Genomic DNA, 26,679 nt, shown 5'->3' with positions numbered 1-26,679 from the left:
AGCAATGGAAACCCTAAGACACTGCCCCTGGTTCCACTCTACCTGTTCTCTGCTATTACATGACTTTTCCCTGGGAAACACGAGCAAGAAACCAGTCACCCCAGGTGGGGCATGGACAATAGAGAGGATTCTACTCAAGTTTCAACTTGAAGCAATGGATTTATTGGGGTGAGGAGTTACTTATAGGGAGCGTGGGTGACCCCCAAACAGTGTTCTTACCTAAAAAGCCCCACCCCATGATAGGCGACAATCTCATGGATGCTGGACCATGGAGACCTGGCTTCAGTTAGCTTTTCACACTCTGGCACCTCCCAAGATCCTAACAGTTTCTTGGCAGGAGGGAGTGGTAGCTGGAATTGCAGGTGAGGATATGGTGACCTCTTCTCCCTAAACTAAGAAGCATTAACAGCCCCATGGCCATTACCAAAAACCTGGCTATTGCCATGGGGTTCCATGCATTTTGTTGTCGTGACTACAGAGCAAAGGTGGTCCATGATGACCCAGAGGAAGTTGGTTTACCTCAACATCTAGCCTCCAGCATTTGCCACCTTATATTCCTGCTGACATAGACACAGCCACTCCTCCATGCCTTTCCTGTTGTGATGAACCAGAATCTCTCTGAAACCATGAGCAAGAATAAATCTTCCCTGTGTCTGGTAGGTGTCTGGCCACAACAATGTAAAAGTAACTAACACATCTGGTGGAATCTTCTCCCCTTCCGTTCCCCCACCATGTGGGTCATGGGAGGGCGCAGGGCCAGAGTCTTCATCTCTGTGGGCAAGCAGACAGTAAGCATCCTACCAGACCCAATGAGCAACCACCTGTGCTTCAGAGGGGTGTCGAATAGTTAGCAAACGCTTGTGTTTCAGAGGGGCGTTGAAGCACTGGCCCACCCTTGGTCCATCTGAAGAGGCTGGGTTCCTGGGGCTGGCAGCCATGGACTCTGAGAAGCAAAGGGAGATAGTGAAGTTGTTCTACATGTTCTAGGAAGAACTGGATATCTGTTCCAGAATGTTCTATAGGGACTATGAGGCTGTTATAGAACATCATAGAAGGGACTGCAAGTCCATCCCAGAATAGTCTAGAGTGGGTGGTGAGGCTGTTTCAGAATGTTCTAGAAGGTACTGTAAAAGGGACTGAACTATAATTCAGTCAGTGGCATGCACACATGCCCCTTCTCCTGCTAATTAAATAAAGTATAAATGAATAAATGTTAAAAAAATGTTTGCCTTGCAAGCATAAGGACCTGAGTTTGATTCCTAAAACCCTAACAATGCTAGGCATTGTGGTGCTTGCTTGTAATCCCAGTATTGGGGAGGTAGAGACAGGAAGACTCCCTTGGGCTCTCTAACCAGCCAGTCTAGTTTAATTGGTGAGTTCCAGGCCAGGGAGAGACTCCATTTTAAAGCAGGACAGCATTCCTGAGGATAACAACTGGTATTGTCTTCCAGCCTCTACACACTCATGTGTGCACACATATGAACATTTAAAAGTATGCCCCAGAATGCTCTGAAGGGAATGGCATGACTGTTTTCAGAACGGGCAATGCAGATGCTGCACATAGGGATCCAGATGTCAGAGCATTGAGTAGGTGGGTGGGTGAGCGGAGCTTGCTGACAGGAAGGTCCATGTGTTCTGGGAACAGAAGGGCTTTCCTAGCTGCTGGGACTGGTCCTTCCTGACTCTGTCAATAAGGAGTCTTGGGGTTCCTTAAGCCCAGGTATCCTGGCCTGGGAGCTCTACTGGGTGGCAGGAGGTGGGGTGGGGGCTGGAATCTTCATATCTCTGTGTTGGTGGCAGAGTGATGTCAGTTCTCATCAGAGACTGGAAATGGGCAGAATAGAGGAGGGCATGTTGTCACCCCACAATTCCAAAGAGCTTCCTATGGAGGCCACACCTGCCCTACTGGGCACAGGTAACACATCCATGGTGTGAGACTAGATATACTGGGATATATAGTGGTGCTGTGAGACTCTTCCAGAGAGAGGGGGGCCTACCGTGGGCTCAGGGTGTATCTGCCTTTTCGATCCAAGCCACAGTAGGAGTGAATGGCAAACCAGAGGAAGGCGCAGAGCATCATGGCATATACCTGGAGCAATCAGGAGAGATGCCCAGGAGTCAGCAGCCATCAGCAGTCCTGGTGACAGATCCTTACCACTTCCAGGGAAGTTTCTATGATTGGGAAATGGGGGGCATGAGATAGACACCAGACCACCTCCCTGGGTCAGGGGCTGGCTCCTCCTGCTGACTGGGCCTGGAAGATCCTGGTAGTGCCATGACTAGAGTGTTGGCCTGAGGCAGTAGCCCAGGACTGCTTCTGTCTGGGAAGGGGCAAGGCAGGGCAGGATAGAAGGAGGACAAGGAAGGAACTGGTGGCTACCGTGAGGGCCAGGCTGGTGCAGGTCAGGGTGGAGGCGATTCTGTAGTGTGTCCACAGAAACTTCCCGATGCTCTGTAGGCAGTCCTGGACAGAGGCAACATGCATGGTTGATTGCCCACCCTGGCTGGCCCTCCCTGCACAGTGTGCTCAGCTTTCCCCATTCCACTTTTCTCCCAGAAGCCCCTGGGGCTGCATGATTTGCTCAGCCAGTGCCGAGGCCAGGGCAGTCAAGGTATGCACCTTCCCAAGCAGGACTGCTGAGCGCTCTGGAAAAGAGGCTTCATGAACCTTGAGACTGAGGGCATGGTGCCTGTCTCTGTGGGGACAGTGACCCACTGCCCTGGGGGCCAGGGAGGGCCTTCCTCCTCTGTTCTAGCTGCTCTGAGCTCCTCCAGTGGGCTACTGTTTGTCTCCAGGCAGTCCAGAGTGAAAGTACTCTAGTCCCCAGAGACTGGTGAGGACAGAGAATCTGGAACTGCTAGACTCTTTGCTGTGGGTCTGACATCAACAGAGTCTCCCTTTCTAGAAACAGGAAGGTGACAGCTGACCTCTGGGACATTCAGATGCTGGCATTTTTGTGGGGGATAGCATTTGGGGAGGGTGAAGATAGGCTGGACCATGTGGAGCCCTACAGGGTACTTTCTTGCCTTTTGGCAAACAAGTGGTCCTCTCACTGGCCTGCTCTGGCCTTGCTTCTCTCCCACCAGGGGTCCTTTGCAGCCCAGTCCTTGGCCACCCTGGGGTAGGAGGCAGGTGCTGAGCTATTTTGTATTTCAGACCTGAGGACTGTTCTTGGGTGGATGGGACTCCCTGACTCTCAGCCCCTTCCCAGCAGGCCAGCTCCCTTCCCTGCTGGGCCTTGAGCCATTCCCCACCCTCTTGTTTCTTGGAGGGTAGCCAGACATCTCTCCCCATGAGATAGGGCTGGTTTGTTTCCAAGATAGCAGGGGGATGGGACAAAGAGGGGGCTGGGTAGGGAGAGAGGGCCAGGGTGGGGGGTGAGTGAGTCAGAGCCTAGTCCTCAGAGCAGAAGGCTACACCCTGGCTTTCCAGTAGCACTTTCTGCGCTTTCTGGGGACCCCTTCCTACTCCCCCTAAATAGCTGATCACTCTGTTATGTAGGGCCTTAGCTTTGAGCTTCTAGAAGCTTCAGAGGGGAGAGTGGGGGAGGAGCTTGATGGTCTGGGTAAGCCTCATGAAGGAGGGGAAGAGTGGGCGGGCACATGCCTGATGCTAGCCTGCAGAAGGGAGTTGGGGGTCAAGTTGGCCACCCCACGAGTCCCCGCCCCAGGGAGGGTACATCCCTGAGACTTGAGGGCACATTCCAAGATGTGAGAGGCCACAGGGACAAAGAGGATGCAGATGTCCCTTCACAGGTTTCTACCTGTGAAGTGTCCAGCCCTCATTGGACTTGAGTGCAGAAGCCCTCATCCCCCTCCTCCTCACCTCTCTCATGGCCTCCTGGCCCTGGCACAGGATGGCTCTGGTGCTCGCCAGAAGCCCAAAAGGAGACTTCTTCCCACAACACAGAAACTGCAAGACAGACCAGAGAGGAGCATAGCGTGGGCAGAACTCACTGATGGGAAACTAAGGCTCCAAGGCACATGTAACTTAGATGATTCTGCAAACTGGGCCCCCAAGAGACCAGAGCCAGGGCTTGGGATCACAGCTGCTTCTGTAAAACTAGCCACCAGTGACTTGGCCCTGGTGATGGAACAGCATGACTCTCTGAGGACCTCTTCCCCTTATAGCAGGTCCCTGCTGCCTGCCTAGTGGTTGGAAACCTGCTTCCTTGAAGAATACCAATTCCTTCTTGGGATTCTCATTCCATGTTGAACAAGGGCATTGCCCTTTGATTTTGCACTAACATTGGGTAGCCAGTCCTATTAGGGACAGAGGGGGATGGGTGAGATCTCAGTCATCTACCTGCAATGGGACCTGTGTCCTGGGATCATCTCTTGAAGCCTGGCCAGGATGGCTGACTCTAGAGGATGTCTGGCACCCATTCTCTGGAGTACAGCAAGTATGACTACCCTGTCCCTGGCTCACCGTGTCCTGGATGGTGGCCAGCTCCTGCCACCAGCTGCTAGATGGGCTCTTCATTGCCTGGTCATACACGAGGTCATAGGTGTCCAATACTGCATCCTCCACCTGCACCAAGAGCATATGGATATAGGCAATAGACCCAGCCGGCTGAGAAGTGTGGACAGAGGTCTGGACTAGTTCCTCTGTTCCCTAAGGTGCTTGTGGACCCTTCTCCAGAACTACCCGGAATACTGGGAAGGTGAGCTCTAGTCTTGGACCAGGGAAGGTCAGGGGATCTGGGGTCAGATCCAGGTAGACAAGGCAGAGGAAGAAGGAAGCTGGGTGGGGCTAAGGCTGGCCCTGCTTTTGCTCCACACACAAACAGCCTAGACTTTTTTTGCTTCTGTCCCCTAGCTTTGTTTCTCTACCCTGTTCAATCCCTACCCCAAGATGTTCTCCCCTAGGCTGAAAATGTTTTCAGAGACAAACTGGAACTTCATCTCTTCCAGGAAGGCATTTGGAAAGCAGGGCTCACTGGTCTCCTGGCCCAGGCCAAGTCTTCCAATATCTTTCTGCCTTGAAGACCCTGAATCCTCCCCACTCCCAGCCTCATGCAGGCCAGTAGCCAGGTCACACAGAGTTGTCCTGAATGGCTGGGGTGGTGTTGAAACCCTATGCCTCCTCTGGTCACTCCTGCCTTTCAGAAAGGAAGGGTTTCTGTCCCATGGCATGATGTCCACTATGGGCCTCACTCACCATCTGCCTACAGGTCATAGTAGGCAGGTAGGCAGTTAGAGGTGCTTGGTTAGTCTAGCCCAGGCCCAAGGCCCCTGCAGGAGGCAAGGGAACTCCCTGCTAACTGCTGATCCTGGCACCGATTTCTCCCTCTCCATCCATGCAGCAGAGCCAGACATCCCCATGAGTCATCCCCAGCTCAGCCTGCCCCGGCCCTCCCCCACCCAGGGCAGGTGCCAAGCTGGCCTTGGTGGCTGGTCATTCTGGGCCAGAGCCCTCTCATGGGCTCAGCTTCTTCAAGCCTGTGGGGTTACTGTGTCCTTAAGAGAGCAAATCCTGGGGAGGGCTGGGAACGCCTGGAGCTGGTCAGGGTGGGTGGGGCAGGTAGGTGAAACAAGCAGGCACTATTGGACTAGCCCTTTTTGCACCTCTCCCTAGCACAATTGACTTTATTTCCCTCCTCAGTCCTACCACTTTTCAGGGATGTCCCAGTGCCCAGGGGCCCTCTGTGCACTGTCATTCCTGCAGGACAATAGAGATGACATCAGCTCTAGAGCTCAGCTCAGCTTGGTTCTGCCCAGCATCCCACCCACCATGAGCACAACAACAGAGGCCTGCCCAGACCTCAGGACCTGACCTTGGGGCCTCGGAGACCAGGATGGACTCTCTGAGAGCCCTGCACTGGGGCGGGGGTAGTACATTGCCATCTGCACCCATTTTGGCACTCAGGGTGCTCTGTGAGAGACTTGAGGCTGGAGTTTTGTTTGTTTGCTTTTTCCATAGGAATCTGGAGGGTAGACCACAGGCTTCTTAAGCCAGAGCCCCAAGCCTCCACATCACTTACCCAGGGGTCCCCCCTAGCAGGGATCTGTGTCTGCAGGTTTGGCAAGCAGCTTCTGGGGTACAAACTCTCCTTTGTAAGTGTGTTATCCAGCGTGGAGGGTGGAGAAAGCCCTGAGTATATGAAGTCTTGAGTGGGTGTTTGTTGTCAAGGACCAAAGCTTCAGACCCACGAGAAGCTGGCAGAGCTTGCTACCCTGTGAGTCTCACTGAGACTAGCTAAAGCTGCCTGGCTGTCCAGCTGTATCCGATAAACCCTCTCTCCTTGTTTATCTGCTTGTAATAACCCCGCCTCCTTGTTCAGCTGTGTATAATAAACGCACTGAGCTGCTGGGGGCGAAGGGACTGCGGGGTTCCCACCAGAGGGTTCAACCCACCCGATTCCAGCTTTCCTGTGTGTCTGTCCTTTCTTCACGCCCTTGCCGCCCCTGTCAGGTCAGTGCCCGGAGCTGTGCAGGACACGGCAGCCAGGTTATGTGCAGATTGAAGACTGGTGTCTAGGGTGTCCCCCCGTCTTTCTCCCTAAGGCCAGGACACTGTGATATCTGACTGGGCTGGGTGACTTCCCTTCCCCCATGTTTGCCAGCTCAGGGTAGTACAGATGGGCCATACAGCCATGGCCAGGAGGGCCCCACGCGGAGCTGCAGGTGGCTTGAGGGCCAGCGCTGGGTCCTGAGGCCACATAGACATGTCTGTTCTATGCTTGGTCTTGACATGAATTATTAAGGAAAGCTGAACAATTCATTCTCCACTCCCCGGGGACAGTGGGAGATTGTGGCCCAGTAGCTCTGAAGCCACCGTGAGGGTGTAATGAATAGTCCTATCACTCTGTATTCATTACATCGCAGGCTGGGCCACGCTGCTATCCTCAGCAACCTTGGATGCCTGCCTAGACCTATGTCCTGGGAGGGGCATCAGGAAGGAGCACCCCATCCTCACTTCAGGCCAGAGCCTGTGTCTACAGAGACAGACAAGGTCTCTTCCTCCGTCCTTCAGCTTCTTGCTAGACCCTTGCTTTAGGATGTCTTGGGGATCTTTCCAGGGAGGTTTGGGGCAGCTGGGAGTGGCTTCTAAGCATCACTTGTTGATTCCTGTATCCTTTCTTACCCTTGGGGCTGGGGGCAGCTGGGATGACCAAGTCTAAGGCCGTGACCTATTGGGCCTGGATTGACCCACTGGTAGGGAGAACATGGGATGATGGGAGGATGTTTTGGTGATTCTGCACAAGCTGTGCTTGGTACCACACATGGCCTCATTCCAGCCCGGGCCTACCTAGAACTAGGTCCACATTCCAGACAACCTGGAGCGCAGAGGAGCCTGACCACCCCTCCGCCGTTGCCTCATCTCCACCACACAGCCACACTCCAGCAGGGCCTTCTACTCTCCATGGAGAGAAGCCGACACAGGGGCCCAGCGGGAACAACGGACCTGCCCAAGGCTGGCCTTCTGCCTTTGACTTCAAACCCAGGGTGCTTTTCACCTCCAGGTAGCTCACCGGGGCTCACATGGGCCCTCTTGGAAGTCAGAACTCCAGGACAACAGATAGGCCAGCAGGCCAGGGCCTGGGAGGAAGCCCTGGCCCACTCAGGGTCAGGCACGCCTTAGAGAACTGCCCTAGTGATCAGTCTTACGGGGACTGGAGTAAGAGGTCCCTTCCCTTCTGTACATTAAACCCTAGTTGCTGTCTGTCCTCTGGTCACTGTAAGGCCTCTCTGTCTGTCCCCAAGTTTAGGGCTCAGAATGTAAACACAGCTTTAGAACAGAGAGATGGGCCACAGCTGCTCCAGGCTAACCCGAGGCCAGCCCCTGATACCAGGCAGCTGTCTTGACTGAGGCCACCCACACTGTGACTCAGGCCTCCAGCCGTCCAGACCACCCATCACTGGACAGGGAATGTTCCGCCAAAATGCTGCTAGGTCCTGCTGCCTCTGGCAGGACACTGGGACACCCGTGCCCTCAACTGTTGTGGGAGTTCAACCCTCTTCCAGATTCTAGACCACAGAAGAAATATTTTTTCCTTTAATATTAGGGTTGGGGTGAATCTTTGGGGATCTCCTTGGGCAGGGAGGGAGGGTGACACAGAAACTCTGAGCAAAGAGCCTGGCTGGTCCAGATAGAGGGTCCTGGCTGCACTCACCTGGGTGGGGTTGTGGAATCTCCAGAATGCCATCTGCACCAGGACACAGAATGACAGGGCAAAGCACAGGAACCCCTATGGGCAGAGATGGCCGAGTCATTGCACAGTTAGGTATGTGGTCTGGGGAGGTAGGGCAGGGTACCAGGTAGGTAGCTTCCCCAGGTGGCTGGGCTGAGCTGCTAGCTTGAGCCCCATTAAATATTGCTCCCCAGGCTCTATGTGGCTCCAGAGGACCTGTGACCTAAGGTGTCACATGCTTCCCCAGGAATGGAGGCCTTTCCAATATGGTGGAGACCCTAGCTCACTGAAGCTACTTCTAGAAGGAACAGTAACCCCAGGAAGCCTAGGCAGTGCCTCCCTGTATCTGAAATGTTGGCAGGAGAAACCCCTGCCCCAGCCCTTTAGACATTTTTTAGATTAAAAAAAAAATCTACATTTATGGGGAGGACAGAAGAAGGTGTTGGATCTTCTGGAACAGGTGCGACAGGTAGTTCTGTGTGCTTCCTAGGAACTGAACTGGGATCCTCTGGGAGAGCGGCTAGCCCTTGTGACTGCTGAGCCATCTCTCCAGCCTCGCTCACCTCACTGTCCATCCCCTCCTTTGAGGTAGAGCCTCCTGTAGCCCAGGCTGGCCTTGAGCTCGTGATCCTCCTGCCTCCATCTCCTCAGTGCCATGATTACAGGTGTATGCAGCCACTACGTTTTATTCAGTGTTAGTGACTTTACGAGGGTGTCATGGGGGCTAGGCAAGCACCCTATCAACTGACCCACACCCCAGCCAGAAATGTCTCCCTTGAAGGTAGAGAATGGCCACCTCATACAGCGTGCCTTCTGTGGGCTCTTTGTTGTTCTGTTCCTGAAAAAACCGTTTCCAAGGAGATCCTAACTTCTACAGTCTGACTCATAGAGGACCACAGCCCATAACCCCAGGCATAGGCTCGACACCCCAGAGACTATATGACCTCTTCCCCTCATGAGTTTTCTACCCTTGCTCTACGCCACTGCATGGGTCTCTATGGTCATCCCACTCCCACCCCTCACCCCAAGTGCTAAAAAGGGACTTCTTTACACACTCCACCCTTTCCTTCTCTCTTTTAGTCGGGGTACAACTTCTTACTTCCTACGGAAGCTAGCGGTCAGTGCAGATCTTCTCCCTGGACCGTATACTGGTACAAGTTCCTACTCTTCTGTGAATAGTTTCACAGGGTCACTCTAGACTAGGAACCCTGTTCCTCAATAGCACACGGCAAAATTCCCATCCAGTGACCTCCGATCTGGGTACCCTCCGCGCCCTGCCTAGCACTTTTGATGGTCAGCCTCAGCGCGATGCACATAGGTCCACTCAACACACAGAGGCCCCTGTGTGACCACTGAGCCTTCTGTATCAACCACCACCCCACTCCCAAGTGTCACTAGCCTGTCACTCAACGGATGTGGGTTGCTGTGGCCTGGCTGTCTCAACCCAGCCTCACTCAGGGATAACCCCGATGAGGAAAAGTGACCAGTATGCAGAGCAACCTCCAGTTGTAGGCCAGGATGATGGGGACAAACAGCCTGTGCCAGGGCCAGCTTAGCTCTGCCAAGTGTATGGAAAGAGCTAGGGTCACCCACTGGGCACTGCGCCTCAAACTTGGGTGGGGGTGGGCTCTGTCGGGGTGGGGTGCCCCTCCCCTGCTCCCTCCTGCCTGTCCCAGAGCCGGCATCACTATCTTGGATTGGCCCTGGGTGCCTGCTGCTTCTGCTCCCACCTCTCTTTATCCTTCCTGCCCCTCCTCCCTGCTCCTGCCTTCTCTCTCCTCCACCTTTTCTTCCCTCCGTCTCCTCCTCCCCCCTCTTCTCTCTTGCTGGCAGTTGAGGGCTGCCTTCCCCATCTGGAAGCCATTCCTCAACTCTGCCTCCCAGCTGAGGCTGTGAGCCAGCCCAAGAGTCCAGCCCTTTCCAGAAACCATTTCATTCTCAAGAGGGAGTTTCTCCCTCCCTCCCACTCTGTCTTTGTCTTTCTGTCTCTTTCTCTGTCTCTCTCTGTCTCTGTAACTGTCTGTCTCTGCCTCTGTCTCTCTCTGTCTCTGTAACTGTCTGTCTCTGCCTATCTGTCTCTGTGTCTCTGTCTCTGTCTCTGTCTCTGTCTCTGTCTCTGTCTCTGTCTCTCTGTCTCTGTCTCTCTGTCTCTGTCTCTGTCTCTCTCTCTCTCTCTCTGTCTCTCTCTCTCTCTCTCTCTCTGTGTGTGTGTGTGTGTGTGTGTGTGTGTGTGTGTGTGTGTGTGTAGAAAGGGTCTTAAGATCTGCATAGTGCAGAGAGAGGTTGGGCCAGGCCTAACTGTGACCATTTTTCTCTCCACTCATTCTAAATGAAAATGAATGGATAAATAAACTTGTAAACAACTTGAGTCTGCTTCCTGCAGCTAGCGAGCTCTTCCATTTCCTGTGTTGCAGAAGGTGGTGCAGGAAAGAGCAGAGAGGAGGCCGTGGGCACAGAGTCACGGTGGGGGATGTTTCCACTCCCTAGACCCCTTTCTATGTGCTCTGACGTGAAGGCCAGGTACAGCACACAGGCAGCACACAGGCCAGGCAGAGGCAGACGGCACCCACCATGCGCACAGGCACTAATATAAACACGACACAAAGGGGCTGTGACCAGTGGAACTCCCAGTGACCCTGTGGTGACTGAACTGGGCTTTACTGTCCCCGCTGGGATAGAGGGTGCTGGGATTCAGCAAAGTGCAGAGCCCACACGGGTCCTGGAGTGACTTTGAGAACATAGTTCTGAACAGGAGGAGTCTGGATGTGCCTTTCAGCCTGACCCACATAACCGTACCGCACCAGGCCCAGAGTCTGTTAGGGATGTGGAATGGAAGACTTGGGAGGCCTGGGTGGGTTCTAATGCTCCTGGAATCCTTTGCCCACAAATCAAGTGCCAAGCAGGACATGGGAGGAGCTTGGGAAGGCTGAGAGGGAATAGGCTGATCTGGAGCTGGGCCCCTGGGCCCACCTGCCTGCCGCCTCCTGCTTCCCAGTGCTGACTCTGGTGCCCCCTGGTGGCTGAAGTTACACCCAGGCGCAGGCCTCTCGGGCTGGCTTCTGCATACCCCTGCCTCCATCTTGTCTTTCCTCCTTGTTTCCCTCTAGCAAGGCGCAAATCGTCTGGGGTCCACCAGCTCTGTGACTTCTTCACTAGGGCCTCCCTCTGGGCCCTAAGTCCAGGCTCTCTTTGTTCAGTGTTCATTCATGCCGGCATTATCCCCACCCTGCCCCTGTGTCGTCAGAGCAACAATCCTGGGGAGGCGGGGGCTGCCAAGTTCTGCCTAGTCCACCACACAGGCCCACCCAGGTCTGTCTGGTCCCTGAAGCAGCTCTGGGTAGGAGGTGACTCTGTCCCTGTCTTTAGAAACCAAGGGTCGTCAGCAAATGTACTGAGCATGAAGACAGGATGCAGAGTTTAGTTTCAGTCTATCCAGGAAGCAAAGCCTCTGGCTCAGGTTCCTGAGGGTTCCTGGGTTCCCCCTGTCACTCATAGGCAGAGGGTGGGAGTCCTACAAGCAGGGGCACAGGGATGGGTGGAGGAGGGAAATGAGATCGTATGCCTGGAATGGAGGTGGGGAGGGGGCGGCAGGTAAGAGACCAGGGGACCAGGAAGGAGCTGCCCCGGTTCAGGTGACTGGGAAAGCCTGGATCAAACAGGGACAGGGTGGCCATGGGAAGAGTCCTGGCAGATAGAATCTGGTTGTAGGGGCACACTAAGGCACCCATATAGAGAATAGTTACGGCACCAGCAAGAGCTTTCCTCCATGGGATTGTGAAACTTCTCTTCAATGGCTAGGCAGGGATAGTGGACCCGTGAGAAGGAAGCCCAGGCTGCAGAATCAGCTTCGGGACCTCCTTGTCCCTGGTTGGTCTCCTAATGAGAAGTGGTGGAGTTCATCCAGCTCTGGCTAGATATCAGAACCAGGCCCTGTTAGGGCCTTTGGAGATGGCCCCAGGGCTGAGAGTGCCAACTCTCTTTCAGGGGCCCTACAGAACCATTATTAGATCTGAGGAAGCCCTATGGAGACTTCTAAACGACCCAGGTGGAGGATCCTGACTGGTCCAGGTGGGAGGGTCCTGACTGGACAAGTGGAAGGTCCTAACTGTGTAGGTGGAGGGACTCCCTGGTGCATATCCCCTGACCTTTGCTTCTTTCTGGATACTTCTGCTGGGGTCGGGCAGCTCCCCAGGTTTACTTCTCTCCAGCTCTTGTCCCTGCCTGAGAGTCGGAAGCTGGGGTCATCTGGCAGCACACAGAACTTACCGCAGCCATGAGGCCGTGGGCCTCCCTTACTGTGGCTATGGTGCTCAGGGCAGCGCCCAGGCTCAGTAGACCTGCTAGGCTGATCCCCACGTAGAAGGCTGTGGGAAGGGAGAGGCAGAGGGTAAGGGATCGAGCGTGGGGACTGGGCATGGAGGTTGGATCTGAAATCGACTTCGGAGGTCACAGAGCTAGAATTCAACTTCTGGGGAGGTCCCAAGAGGCACGTAATCTCTGGCCCCAAAAAGAAGGGGTGTGCCATAGCCTAATAGCCTGTTTCCTCTCAAGACTGGGAAGGAAGGGGGAAGAGCAGGAGCAAGCTAGGGGCCATACTCTTTACCCCCTTCCCCCGGCCTTCCCTGCCTCACAGACTATCTTGAAGCCACATCCCCATACTCTAGTGAACGGGTGGCAGTGTGGGGCTGTGACTTATCAGTCCAGGCCCAGGCCTCAGGCTTCCTGCCTGGGCGGGGCCTAGCTCCTCAGAAAGCAGGGGGCCTAGGGACTGGGGCTGCCAGCCCCCCATTCAAAGGCCTCAATTTCTCCCACCATTTCCTACTGGGTGGTCGCCTTCCTGGGTTCCTTGCATTTCTACCAGGAACACCCACCTCGTTAAAGTAGCCCTGCTCTTGTGGAAGTGGGATACTCTGGCTGGCGTGGCCCCGGCTGGGCATTTTCTGCCCTCTGAATATGGCATTCACTGCTGAGTCCCACAGCCCCATCTGATCCCTGCCCTGAAAGCACAGATCTGGGGCCTGGCACAGCTTCAACAGTCCCGTGTGGCCGGAGAACCAGGGCAGGAGTGCCTGATGTTGCCTACATCTCCCCACTTCTGTTAGTGCAACCAGGACACTGGGGCATCCCTTCCCTGCCCCCAACCTCTGACTTCTGTCCAAAGCCAGCTCCTCCGGACGGACGGCCTAGGGCTGGGGGAGTCAGGTCAGTTCCTCCCAGATGCTTTTGGCCCTGGAGCCCTCCCACTTCCTCTCCGCAGCCATCTCTGGCCTCACTTACCCCAGTAGTGCATTGCTTCATAGGGGTTCCTCTCCACGGATGCACGGCCAATGACAGACAAGTGGTCTCCAAAGTGAGTGATGGCTGCCATGGTGGCCGTAGAGAGGCCCAGCAGCTGAGAGTGAGGTGGGCTCATCATCAGAGCTGGGGACAGTGGCACAGGCCCTCCCGCAATGACAGAGTGTAGGGCCTGGGCTTCTGGGCGCCCCCAGCCTGGCTCCCTCCAGGAGCAAGGCCGCTGCAGGAGGCCTCCGTGTTTCTGTGGATGGGAGGGACAGGTCCTCCCACAGACATGCTGCCACACACAGAGAGAAGTCCACACCACACATACTTGCGTCCGTTTTCTCTAAGGGCTCAGAAGATCACATCAAACTGTCTGCAGAGACCCTGCGGTCCCTGTCCTCTCCCGGATCCCCAGTAGCACCCCTTCCTGGCAGCCCCTGTGCACTCCAAACCACCAGCCAACCCAGGTTCTCCCAGGCTCTTCACTGCCCCTTGGGGTAACAGCTGGGCCTACAAGGACAGGTGTCCACAGTCCTCTAAGGTGGCCACCAGGGACCCAGACCCAGTCTGTGGGACTCTGGTGTGGGGGGAGGGGAGCTCACAGTGCTGGAGGGCCTGGGCATGGTGAATTATTCCCCCTACTGCCCACCTACCCACCCACTCCTTCTGTTCCACTTGCATGTTACCAAGACAAAGAAGTTGGTGATCAGTATCTGGCATTTGGCAATCTTGATTCGATTCCAGTGCTCCATGATGGTCCTCTCCTCTCCTCTCCTCTCCTCTCCTCTCCTCTCCTCTCCTCTCCTCTCCTCTCCTCTCCTCTCCTCTCCTCTCCTCTCCTCCCCTCCCCTCCCCTCTCCTCTCCTCTCCCCTCCCCTCCTCTCTTTTCACCTCCCCTTTCCTCCAGTCCTCTCCGCTCCCCTCCCTTCTGTGGTTCCTCATTGGGTGGGGACCTCAGACCACAGCTGACCCAGTAGGTAGGATGTGCCCTCCCATCTGTCAACAGCCCTTGTAACCTAGTGGCTGGCTGGGTTGGGGGAAGGAAGAAGGGCAGGCAGGAAGGGGGGCGGGCAGTTTCTATACCTGCAGCTGCCCTGGCCTGGCCCAAGACAGCTGGGCTTTTGTAGGTGTATGAGGCCTCCCGGTGGGTGGGGTTGGGCCACACTGCAGCACCAGGAGTGGGTGGAGTCTGGTGGCGCAGTAAGAGAAGAGCCCAATGCCTGGCATTGGTTAGGAGAGTGGACTAACCTGCTCAGCTACGTTAGAACCTTCAGGGTTTGGGTTAAAGACCCTGTGTCTCAAAGTCCTCCTGGAGTTGATCCCCAAACAGGACTCCCGCAGGTGCTTTTTGTCTCAAGATCTGATGCTATTGGCCAGTTCATAATCAGCACAGAGGGGAAGGGTGTGTTAGAGTCAAGTCTCAGGAATGTCCAGGGGCTGGGCAAACAGGCATGGTACATACATAGGCGGTTCAAAATGGGGGAAGTTTATGGGTATTGGCCCCTGATGGGCTAGCCATTTTGGATAGAAAACAAAAACAAAACGTGTTTCTCACAGCCAGTACCTGGGAGGCTGAGGCAGGAGGATTATAGCAAGTTAGAGGCTAGCCTAACCCACATAGTGAGCCCCATCTCAAAAATAAGTAGGGTGGAGAGGTGGCTCAGTTGGTAAAGTGTTTGCCCGGCAAGCAGAGGACCTGAGGTCAGATTCCTCAGAACCTACGTTAAAGACGGCAGGCATGCAGTGCGTGCTTGTAATTCCAGCACTGTAGAGGCTGAGACAGGAGGATTCCTGGGACTCACTGGCCAGCCAGCCTAGCCTATCTGGTGACTCCTAGGCCAGTGAGAGACTTTATCTCAGTAAACAAGTTGGATGGCTCCTGAGGAAGGACACCTGAGGTTCACCTCCAGCCTCCACATACCTCCACCCCCACCCCACCCCAGGAATGCACACATACATAAATACACAATGGTAAGGACCATCTGAGACTCTACCAGTCACTTTTTGAAAGGGGAACAACTATTTGCTTACTTCAAATATCAGAGCCCTACAGGAGGGTCTTCACTCACACCACAGGAATCTTTGTTAAAACATCATCTATAATAACACAGAATGACATTAAGCCATGGACAGCACAGTGCTGCAAATTCAAATACATGTAGTCCATGCTAAGTGGGCTTTGGAGGCCATGGTGTGCCTGGCTGTAACATGAGTGGCTGCCATAAAATCTGGTTTACTCTGGGCCTTTGTAAACACTAGGGGCCACTTCTGGGTACTCCAGGAAGGACTGTGTGGCTCTCCTTTCACATCCTGTAATATAGGGTCCTCCTGGCTGGGGGGCAACTTGGTAGGAAAAACAGGTGACTGTGGGAGTGACCCCTGGGTCTTCTAGAAGCCAGTGGAACAGGGCGCTGACACTGGCGCCCATTATTGCTGTTCTTCTTCCCAAGGGGCTCTTTCCAGAGCTCCAGATAGCTCCTCTGTAGCTCCCATCTTTCAGAGTCCCTGTCTTGAGACTGTAGGGTAGGTGAGGCATGACCACTGTAGAGTTCAGGGCTCAGCCAGGGTGCAGACCAGCTTAGGCGTGGCCCAAGCAGAGCCTCAGGGGTGACCTAATCATCCAGTGTGCCAAGCCACCTACAGCAGAGTCTTCAGCTTGCTCACCACCTGGTTTTGCTCACTCCTTAACATCTTTCTCCACTTGCATGAAAGGAGGATCCAGGCAGCCTCGAGGGCCCCAGATGGGCCTGGAACCACCTAGAATCCCTTCCCCTATTACTCTGTGCCTAGGAGAAGAGAATGGAGCCAGGTTCTTTGCTCAGGTGGCCTTACTGTGTCTTCTCAAAGTGGTGGGGACCCCAGGCCATTCCCCGCAAGGCCAGGTCTAACCTTACCTTCTCTTTCCTGAGCCCACCAACAGGGCCAGGGAGCCATGTGTGGCAGGACCACCTAGCGACATACCCTTTGGATACCTTTGCATTCCACCTTCTGCTGTAACACCTTCTCTAGGAGGAAGTGGCATGTCCAAGGAAGTTACGGTTCCGCCTGCTGCCTACCTCAGGACACCCTGGGGTATGACCCACTTCCAGTAGAGGGCAGTACTGGCCCTCTGAAGTCAGGAAGAGGCCCAAAGCTGCATGTTCAGCTCCAAAGAGATGGCCCAGATCCACTTTGGTCCTATGATAGATCCTGTGCTGACGCCAGGCTCATTGCTGGCTGCCCAGATCTCCAAGATGCTGTGTGTGTGTGTGTGTGTGTGTGTGTGTGTGTGTGTGTGTGTGTGTGTGTGTGTGTGTGTGTTCTATGTATGTGGGTATTTGTGTGTCTCTGGGTGTGTTTGTATATATTTATATCTGTATGTATACATTTGTGTGTTTTCTGTGTGTGTATTTATGTGTATATATGTATTTGTGTGTGTTAATGTGCATTTACATTTGTGCATGTATTTGTATATGTGTTATGTGTGTTTGTGTGTATCTGTGTGTATGGTTTTGTATGATGTGGGTTTGTCTTTGTATGTGTGTCTGTGTATATATGTGTGTGTGTGTTTGTATGTTGTGTGCTTGTGTGTGTTTACTTGTGAGTATTTGTGTGTATCTCTCTCTTTGTTGTGTGCATATGTCCCTGTGTGCATCTCTCTCTCTCTCTCTCTCTCTCTCTCTCTCTCTCTCTCTCTCTCTCCTCTGTGTGTGTGTGTGTGTGTGTGTGTGTGTGTGTGTGTGTGTGTGTACACTGACCCACAACAGGGCACTTACTGCTGGAGTATTACTACTTCCTTTCTGTTACTTCTTCCTTCATCTAATAATGAGTTAATTGACTAAAAACGGTTCTATCTAAAAGAGATCCAATGGCCAAAAGCTGGAGATTTTGAATAGTGTTCGGTTTCAATTAAAACAAAAAGGCACCTGCCACCAAGCCCGACAACCTGAGCTCAATTCTGGGTGTCACACAGTAGATGGAGGGGACTTCTTCAGGTTGCCCCCTGACAGCACCCCCATCCATGTGCTGTGGCACAGCCCCGCCCCCACAGTGAATCCATACCAATAAGGTAAATGATAGACTACTCAATGAGTGAGGATGGAGAAAACAAATGTCCCATCCAGAAGAATCCCAGAGAAACCATGCCAAGACTCCACCCTCCTCCTGAAGGCTGGCCAGATCTCATCACCAGAAACCAGAACCTCTTCCTTCCTGAGAAGAGAGAGAGGCTCCGTATAGTGGAGGCCTTGCAGGCAGCCCAGCCATGACACCCAGGGACAAGCCATGTGGATGGTGGGGACCTGTGGTGGAAGGTTAGGAAATGGCTGTCTTCTTCCATAACCCATGACCCCATCTAACACTGAGAAAAATGGGACATTCCCCAACTTGGGGTCCTGCAGGACACCTGAGGAACCACCTCAGAACTCATGGTCACGTCAGGGACAATGAGAAATTGTTCTAGCCCAGAAGAGCCTTAGGAGGCAGGATGTAGGTCATGTGGGATCCTGGATAAGCCTTGAGGCCAGAAAAGGACAGGCAGGGACACAGGAGATGGCTTTAATTGACAGCAATATATCAATCCTGGATGACAGCTGCCCCTCATCAACGTCACATGTTGCTGAGAAACATATTTTGTTTCCTGGTTCAAAGTTCCTACCACATATGTCCACCCTGTAGTCTGCATGTGACTGAGGACAGCTGCCTAATCTATGTGTGGCTGAACATAAAATTGTGAGTGTACTGAGAACATCATGAGACTTTCTTTTCACAATTTTGTGTGTGCACTCACACACATGTAAAGGCCCAAGGTCAACTTTAGGTGTCTTCCTTGATCACTCTGTAATTTCTTTTTTTCTTTTAGATTTATTTTTGTTTTATGTGTATGGGTGTTCTGCCTGCACGTGTCTCAGGAACACCATGTATGTGCAATGCCTGAAGAGGCCAGAAGAGGGCTCAGATCCTCCAGAACCGGCGTTAGTCGGCTGTGTGCCTTCATGAGCATCCTAGGAACCAGGCCTGGGTCCTTGGGAAGAGCCTCCAGTGCCCCTAATTGCTGAGCCGTCTCTCCAGCCCCTCACAGCTCACTTTTAAGGTGAGTGCTGGGATCAGACTCAGATTCTCATCATACACTGACCACTTTACTAACTGAGCTGTCTTTCCGGTTCTGGGGGGTGGGGAGTTGTTTTTGTTTTTTTGTAACTCGACTGTGAGGGTTCTACACACGAACCTTGTAGGTGACAGTATTGTGTCACGATGTCTAGAGGTTGGACACACTGAAAACCCTTTGAAATCTCCAGTGTGACAGGAACATCCTTCACGGGCTGGCTGGTGGTTCTGGCATCCAGGTTGCCTCAGGGTGGAGCTGCACACCAGGAAGTTCAAGACAGGAGGGAGGGTTTGGGGATCTCAGTCCTACCCCTTCCCCCTGCCTCCACGGAGGGGAGAGCAGCTGGAGGCCAGCGATGGCGTCAGCCCGTCTGCACCTTAAAGACACAATTAAAAGGAAAGAACACTGCAGGAGTATCCAAACAGCTGACCATGGGTGTGTGTGTGTGTGCGTGTGTGTGCGTGTGTGTGTGTGTGTGTGTGTGTGTGTGTGTGTGTGTGTGTGCCAGAGGGCAGTGGACCTGAAAGTGACATGGGGGCATCCCCTTCCAGGTGCCTCACCCTGAGGCGTTTCTGGTGTGGTATCTGTGATCACCCTTCATCATGGCCTTTATAATAAAGTAGTAGGCAGAGGTGGGCCAGCACTCCCCTTGAGTTCTATGGGCTACTCCAGTAAGTGGCCCAGACCAAAGGAGGGGCCTGCAGGAACCCGCAACATACAGGTCACAACCTGGAGCTGTGGTTGGCACCTGCGGGGGCGGGGGTGGGGTGGGGGGGGCTGGGTTGTGCACTCTTATTCAGTGGAGCTTTCAACTTTGGGATCTGATGCCCTCTCTAGGCAGGCCATGCCCAGTTGGTTGGAATTGGGGAACCCAGCCAGCATGCGCTGGAGAAATGCTTGGTGTATGGGGCACCCTCACACAGTAGGTCACAGCTGCGTCACAGGCTGACCGTATAGGAAAGACACAGTTCTCTTTTTCCTGTCTGTCCTCCCAGCCGGCAATAGAGACTGTGAGGGGGGATCTTTGTGAACTCTATAAGACCAAACAACTCTAAAAAGTAGATGTCATTTCAAAGCCCGTTTTGTCGGTCCCCGGGTTGTGTCCCTGAGCCCTGCCCTCTTGGCCTTCCCCCTCCCCCTCTCCTTCCCCCTGCTCCTTCTCCACCAGAGAGGGGAGAGGACAACACTTACCACCTGATGTCCATCCACCCGCCCACCACCGGCTTGTCCTTCCCCTCCCGCCATGTTCATCTGTCCAATGCTTCCTTTATTCCTATGTAGTTTTCTTTCACTGGTGCCTCAGTTTACCTACACAATTGCCTCTAGAAACCCTGGTGGGGTAGGGGGACTTTGGCCTAGGAGCAGGCTCCTGCAGCTTGAAGGCTATTACCTTGGGCCAGAAGGGTCATAGTCTCCTCTTTTGTCCTCTTAAGAGTCACCTGGAAGGAGGTGTGACAGAAGACGCTCCTGTCTGCTCCTTGGGGACAAACAGCCCAACCTGCATCTGTCATCTGAGCGCCTGGTGGGGCAGGGTGGGTGACACACAGCCCTTCCCACTCAGGAAGGCCAGTTACCTGGGTGCATGGGGACACCCACATCCTAGCTCTCTTCTGACCCTGTCACTGCCTGGAGAGTAGGGCTCCAAGCCTGAGGGTACTGCTAGGGAACCTGGACTGGGAATGGCCTGACTTTTGCCTTTGTCCTGACTTGGAAATTGTCCACTATAGTAAGAGTGAGACATGTTAGGAGCTGCCTTCTACCCAAGGCTGAGCCCAGGGGTCTCTTGTTCTCTGGCTCTGGCACATGGCAGCTGAGCCTATTCTCAGTCCGTGCTCACATCTGTTGTAGTGGTGGATACCAAGAACAACCCCGCTCCACCCATCCCTGTCCTTCCTGGGAGTGAGGCCCTCCATCCTCACCAATGGGGCCCAGCTTGCGCTACAGGCTGCAGCTATCTTCCCTGGGGTCAGGGGATGGGGTGGAGAGGTATCCAGAGTCCACAACCCACCTCCCAGGTTCCAGGGTAACTTTAAGGAAAGCACATCCCTCTGCTTCCATGCCGTCCCATTCTTCAGTGTAAGGAAGAGTCTTACAGTCTTGCCTGGGTTACCCATGATGATGAAGAGAAAGGGCCGGCTGCTCAGGGTACCTGGGAGGGCTGTCATCAGAGTGACCCCTGGACCTCTTCCAGGCTCCCATGGCACCTGAAAATCTGGCAGAAACTCAGGGACCCATTAGTGCCCCTTGCCTGATGGCCCTGTATCTCCCATGTGGCTTCATTTTCATTCTCAAGTCTTGTGGTCGGGGATGAGACTGCTCATTGGCAAAAGGCTTTGATTAAGTCACTGACACTTTTAAGCCTGCTTGGTGGCCTTTGGGAGCTGAGGAAATGCCACTGGTGACCATGCCTCTTTGCCATTCAGGCTCCCCATCTGGTGCAGGAGGGCCAGAGGTGGGGACCCTTGGGATGGAAAGGGCAGGACAGAGACCCGAAGAGAAGGGAGGAGCAGGGAGAGAAGGCTTTGGGAGGTAGACTTGCTACCAGCATCAGCAATAGACTGAGCTGTCACCAGATTGCTAGGAGGATGTTCTGACCCCAAGAATGAGAAACTAGTTAGCCTTTGAGAGGTGACTAAGGTCAGGTAAGACCTGGTGATGGGGTCAGTGGCCTTGTGAAGGGAGGAAGGAGAGTTGTGTGTGTCTACCATGTGTAAATACAGCAAGGGTCCCTTCAGCAAACCTGGAAGGGTGGTTATCAGGCTCATGCTGGCCTCACAGCATTATGGTTTGAAGTGATGCGCTGTATGTCAAGCTTACAAGGGGCTGAGCTGGGGATATAGCTTAGTGGGTTGAGTGATTGCCTGGCATGCACAGGCACTAGGTTTAATCCTCATCTCTCCATAACCCAGGTGGTGGTGGTGCATCCCTGTCATGCTAGCACTCTAGAGGTATAAGCAAGAACACCAAGAATTCAAGGTCATCCTTGGCTGCACAGGGAGAACCTGATTGGATTAAGAACATCAGGGATTGGATTAAGAACATCCCTGGTGTTTCTCTGAGGACATTTTCAGTCTTACTATGCAGCCTCCACTGGTCTGGAGCAGGCTGGCCTGAGAGCTGGGATTAAAAGCATTTCTCACCATGCCTGGCATATGAGGGCATTTCTAAAAAAGATAAACAGAAGGAAGACCAGTCCTACATGTGGCCAGCACCATTGCCTGAGCTGGGGTCTGGGATAAAGAAGAAGAGAAAAGAGAGAAAACCAGCTGAGCGCCAGCATCCCTTTCTCTGCATCCTGGCCTACTGAGATGTGAGCTGGCAGCCTTTTCCTCCAGCCACCACATCCTGCTGCCAGGATGGCCCGTGTCCCCTCACACTTTGAGCCACAGGAAGCCCTTCCTCCCTTAGGTCATTTTTGTCAGGGACTCTGCCGCAGCAATGAGGAAAGGAACTACTATGCAGACAGTGCCCACTGAAGTCGTGTTTGTTCCGCTCTTGCGGTGGCCCAGCGTGATGACTGTAACTCCCTGGCCCCCCTTGGCCAGTCTGTGTCCCCTTATACCCAGTTTCTGGGATTAGAGATCAGATACTGCTGGGCTGGCTCTGGTTGGCAGCAGTGAGCTGAACAGTCAAAGCCCAGAGGTTCTAGATGTGTCTGAAGGTATCGAGGGCTGGGGTAGAAGGGCCAAGGCACCGAGAGACCCAGAGGCTGTCAGAACCAGGCTTAGGCAATCACCCCAGCTGTGGCACTGAGGGCTGGAGTCTCCCTAACAGGTTGCTCTGAGTATTCAGAAGCAGGGAGGAGCATATTAGGGTTGTCTCTGCCCCTCAGAGGCCACGGGCAAAGACAGAAAGGGCAATCTTGTCTCAGTCAAGGTCCTTGCTCACACTGGGGTGTCATGGTGACTTTAGCCAACCACTGTTCCTGGCTTAAGTCAATGTGAGATAAACTTCTGATGTTTTATTTCATTTCATTTTTGACACAGGGTCTTGGAATATAGTTCTGGCTGACTTGGAAACACATATGTCATTCAGGCTGGCTTTGAACTCATCACCTTTTGCCCCAGCCTGCCAAGTGCTGGGTTTACAGGCAGGCAGAACCGTGCTCAGCCAAATTTTGATATTTCAAACACCAGAATCAGGACTGAGGCAGATGTAAGAGGGGTGGCCAGTCAGGGTGGGTGTTGGGCTAGGAGAACTGAGACCTTGATGGAAGACAGACAAAAGGAACCTTTGTCAGGACCTGTCTGGGAACCCCTGTGCCTGTTGCTAATGTGGCCTCTGTGGTGGGCAGTGGTCCGAGTAGCCTGGTCTGTAGATACCGGTGCCTGGTCAGTTGGTCATGGTATTTCCAAAGCTGAAGGACCAGCACTGGAGTCTCAGCTGAGACCATCAGTGAGGAGCTTCAGGCCCAGCACACTGGCAGCACCCACACAGGCCTGGCTCTCTCAAGGTCCAGGTCAGCATCCCAGACTGAGGAAGGGTCCTGCTGTGCTACACAGTCTCACACTGTTCCTCTTTCTTCCAGCTTCTCAAAGGGACCTGCAGCCACTCGCCTGGTGCCTTTGCTCTGGGAAAGAGTATGAATAGCTAGACTTTGGGGGTGTGTCTGGGCCACTTCTTGGTACTCTCAGCACCTGAGACAGAGGCACCTCCGTGTCTAATGACTGCAGTAGGGGCAATATGGTGACAGGGGTGTGTACAGGTGGAGGTTGCTCATCTCCTCCTGGACAGGGAGCAGAGAGAAGAGGGGACTGGTGAGGAGTCATGCTCTCAAAGGAATTCCCCTAGTGACCTCCTTCTTCAGTGAAGCCTCACTTTCCAGAGTTCCTACCTTCAAGAACAGCGCCACCCACCGGGGGCTCAGTGCTCAACATGTGAGCCAGTGGCAGGGGGTTCACACTTACACCCCCACAGTGCTGGCATACTGTCTTCCTGCCCTGACTGTGCCATGTTGCATTCCCCCCAGCAGTGATGTGATGCCCTGTGGCTTCCTGCCCACAGTATCAGGTATTGTCAATTTCCCTGACTCTGGCCATTTGCAGCATCCGTGACATCTCCTTTTTGTTTGAATTGCAGTTCTCCGGTTCTGCGAGGTGCTGAGAATCTGCTTGTCTGACACCCAGAGCCGAGGCACCTATCCCACCCACACTTGGTGAGGCATCTACATCTTTTAAATGAATTTTTATTGATATTTAAAAGTTTTTTTTGTATATTTGGAATAAGGGTCCTTTATTATATAAAATATTTTGATGATGGTGGACAGAGGGATCAGTGGTTAAGAACACTTAACCTCTCTTGCAGAGGACCCAGCTTCAGTTCCCAGCACCCATCTGGTGGCTCACACCCATCAGTAAATCCAACTCCAGGGGATCCAATGCCCTTTTCTGGCCTCCACAGGCACCAGGCATGCATGTAGTACACACACATACATGCACATAAAGTACTCATACATAGAAATAAATAAATCTTTAAAAATTTTTTACAAAGATATTTTTCCCAGTCTATGGCTTGTCTTCCCCCCCCCTTGTCCTCCTCCTCTTAAAAATATTTATTTGTGTACATGTCTGTGTGAGTGTATGCACACTTGTGTGTGGGGGTACACACATCAATGTGTACATGCCGGAAGAGGGCATTAGGAATCTTTCTATATCACTCTGCACCTCTTCCTTTGAAACAGGGTCTCTCCCTGAACCTAAGGTTTGTATTTTCTCAGCTATGTTGGAGACCAGTAAGCCCCAATGATCCTTCTGTCTCTGATCCCCTCAGAGCTGGAGTCACGGGTGTACACACAATTCCCAAGTTACTATGTAGATGCTGGGATCTGAACTCTGGTCTTCATGATGGGACAGCATGTCCTTTCAATGGCTGAGCGATCTCACCAGCTCCCCGGCCTCAGCCCTGACCCTCTCTTTTTGATAGGGGTTTCATGTATCCCAGGCTGGTCTTGAACTCACTACATCTCTGAGGATAACCTTGGATTTCTTCTGTGCCTATCTCCCAAATGCTGGGACCACAGGTATACATTATCACATCCAGTTCTTTTCATTCTTTTAGCAGTGCTTCTGCAATGCAGATGTGTGGTTTAGGTGTGAAATGCCTCCCACAGGCTCATGTATTTGAACACCTAGTTCCTACCTGGGGGCATTGTTTTGGAAGGTTCCAGCTTCAGGAGGTAAGTCCTCACTGGAAGAAGTGGGACATGTGGGGTGGACACAGAGAATTGTAGCATGGCCTCGCTTTCTGATCCACAGAGAAGTGAGCAAGCCATCTGGTGTTCCTGGTGCTGCAGCTGAGTGACCCCCATTGCCACGATGGACTGGGAGCCCACCCAAATCGTTCCTTCCTCCAGTTGTTTCTACCAGCATTTTGTCACAGCAAACAGGTGAGATGACTAATACAACAGAAGTCTATACAGTTAGCAAAGTCCAATTTCTTGGCTGCTGATCTGGTGAGTGCATTGGGTTTCTTTGTACATCTTAATAAAACTTATAAGGAGCCTGCTATTTTCAGCTACCAGGAAACACACCATCTGTCCCATCTCAGAGGCTTGGGAATACCTTATCCCATTCCAGCCCTAGGGATCTTAACTGACTTCTCATCCTATGGGCATCATGCTGCTCTGCTGCTCCATAGACACAGCTGTGCTTCCTGGACCATTTGAGCAGGAAGTTGTAGGCATCTGTCCTAGTTTGATTTCTTTGGCTGTGAGTCCTTACTATCCTACAGTTCAGAGGCCCTTATTTTAGGGAATGGCGCTGCCCATGGTGGCCTGGGTCTTACCATAGTTAACTTAATTAAGACAGTCCCCCACAGACATGCCCACAGGCCAATCCAAAGCCCCTCACTGAAACTGTCTTTCCAGGTGACAGCTCTATATCAAGTCAACTTTAATTTTATGCTGACCTTCATGATATCTAAAGATGACTTGGCCACATGGCATGTGTTTGAAGGTCAGGTGATCAAATCCCACATGATTTGTGGGAGCCTTCTGCCTTGATGATATTGCAGTGGTGCAGTAGACTGGGTCAAGTGGAGATCTACTTATGGTCCTTCTTATTGTGTAAGATACAGCACAGTGCCTAGTGACTTTCTTTGGATTTTGCAGTTATCAGATACATGATATCAAGTGACCCACAGGGTTATCACTTTTCAGTGAGGCCCAGTATGGTAGTTTGAATGTAATTGGCCTCCATAATCTCATAGGGAGTGGCACCATTAGGAGGTGTGGCTTTGTTGGTGTGGGTGTGGCCTTACTGGAGGAAGTGTGCCACTGTGGAGTGGGCTTTTGAGGTTTCCTATGTTCAGAGTATCACTCAATGTCACAGTCAACTTCCTGTTGCCTGCAAGATGTAGCATTCTCAGCTCAAGCACCATGTCTGCCTGCATGCCATCATGCTCCCTGTCATGATGATAGTGGACTGAACCTCTGAAGCTGTAAGTGATCCCCCTCAATTAAATGTTTTCTTTATAAAAGTTGCCGTGGTCATGGTGTCTTTTTCACAGCAATAGAAAACTAAGACACCCAGAAAAGAAGAGGCTCGGTGACAGGCATGGGCTGCTGTATGAGAGTCTCTGAGCAGCAGATTCGTGGTGTGCAAGATGCCTGTGGGAGGTAGAAAGTTCTGTGGGGGCTGTTCAGGCTTCTGTAGGGACTTCACAGTCTACCACCTTGGTCTATGGAGCTGAATCCTGCCAACCTTCGTGGATATTTCTTTAGATCCTGCATTGCCCTAGGCTTTAGTGGCCATGGGACTCCAACTGACCACATGACCTGAACTGTCCATTATAAACGAGCTATTGAATGACCCATGATTTGATGGGTTGGGGAGACACTGGTGTGTTTCACAATTAAGTAGAGGCAGTGGATGCAGGGCAGGCCTGATAACTACCAGCACTGTGCTAGTTACTTCACTCACTCCTGGAGCAAATATTTGACAAAATCAACAGAAGGAAGGAAAGGTTTGTTCTGACTCACCGTTGAGGGTACAGTCGACCATGGCGAGGAAGGCATTATGGCAGGAGCGCAAGGCAGCTAGCGACATTGCATTCACAGTTACGAAGCAGACTGAGATGAACGCTGGTGCTCAGCTTGCTTGCTTTTTATTCATTCCAATACCCCAGCCTATGGGATGGTGCCACTTTTAGGGTGAGTCTTTGCACCTTAATTAACCTAAT

The 26,679-nt window shown here is 52.9% G+C and overlaps 1 protein-coding gene and 1 non-coding gene across 9 annotated transcripts in view; one reads left to right on the top strand and one right to left on the bottom strand.

Moving 5' to 3' along the window:
* The window catches only part of LOC107401251 (uncharacterized), a 66,094-nt gene extending 40,117 nt beyond the window's left edge, over positions 1-25,977 (top strand). For 4 of the 6 annotated variants that reach the window (XR_013046254.1, XR_001578007.3, XR_013046257.1 and 1 more), the window contains 3 exons: positions 18,256-18,486; positions 23,581-23,656; positions 24,756-25,977. This is a non-coding gene — a transcript (uncharacterized LOC107401251). The remainder of the gene's footprint in view (positions 1-18,255; positions 18,487-23,580; positions 23,657-24,755) is intronic. The other 2 variants (XR_013046256.1, XR_013046253.1) reach the window with 1 other exon arrangement.
* On the bottom strand, positions 140-14,249 carry Tspan32 (tetraspanin 32). Of its 3 annotated transcripts, none has more exons than XM_006977294.4 (9): positions 14,102-14,249; positions 13,413-13,527; positions 12,402-12,499; positions 8,118-8,192; positions 4,430-4,531; positions 3,827-3,913; positions 2,381-2,464; positions 1,998-2,089; positions 140-943 (listed from the first exon to the last, which is right to left on the bottom strand). In XM_006977294.4, exons 1-9 carry the CDS (start codon positions 14,165-14,167, stop codon positions 829-831), a joined length of 834 nt encoding a protein of 277 aa, XP_006977356.2. In that variant the 5' UTR covers positions 14,168-14,249; the 3' UTR covers positions 140-828. The 3 variants fall into 3 exon arrangements, with proteins under 3 accessions (XP_006977356.2, XP_076411788.1, XP_076411792.1); XM_076555673.1 differs by having other exon boundaries at positions 13,413-13,707; positions 14,102-14,244; XM_076555677.1 differs by lacking the exon at positions 2,381-2,464 and having other exon boundaries at positions 13,413-13,707; positions 14,102-14,247.
* Positions 25,978-26,679: the final 702 nt, after the last annotated feature.

This window comes from Peromyscus maniculatus, chromosome 1 (genome assembly GCF_049852395.1).
Source record: "Peromyscus maniculatus bairdii isolate BWxNUB_F1_BW_parent chromosome 1, HU_Pman_BW_mat_3.1, whole genome shotgun sequence".
Classification (NCBI taxonomy): Eukaryota; Metazoa; Chordata; class Mammalia; order Rodentia; family Cricetidae; genus Peromyscus; species Peromyscus maniculatus.
The sequence above is the reverse complement of the archived record's forward strand: the minus strand, read 5'-3'. Positions and strand labels throughout refer to the sequence as shown.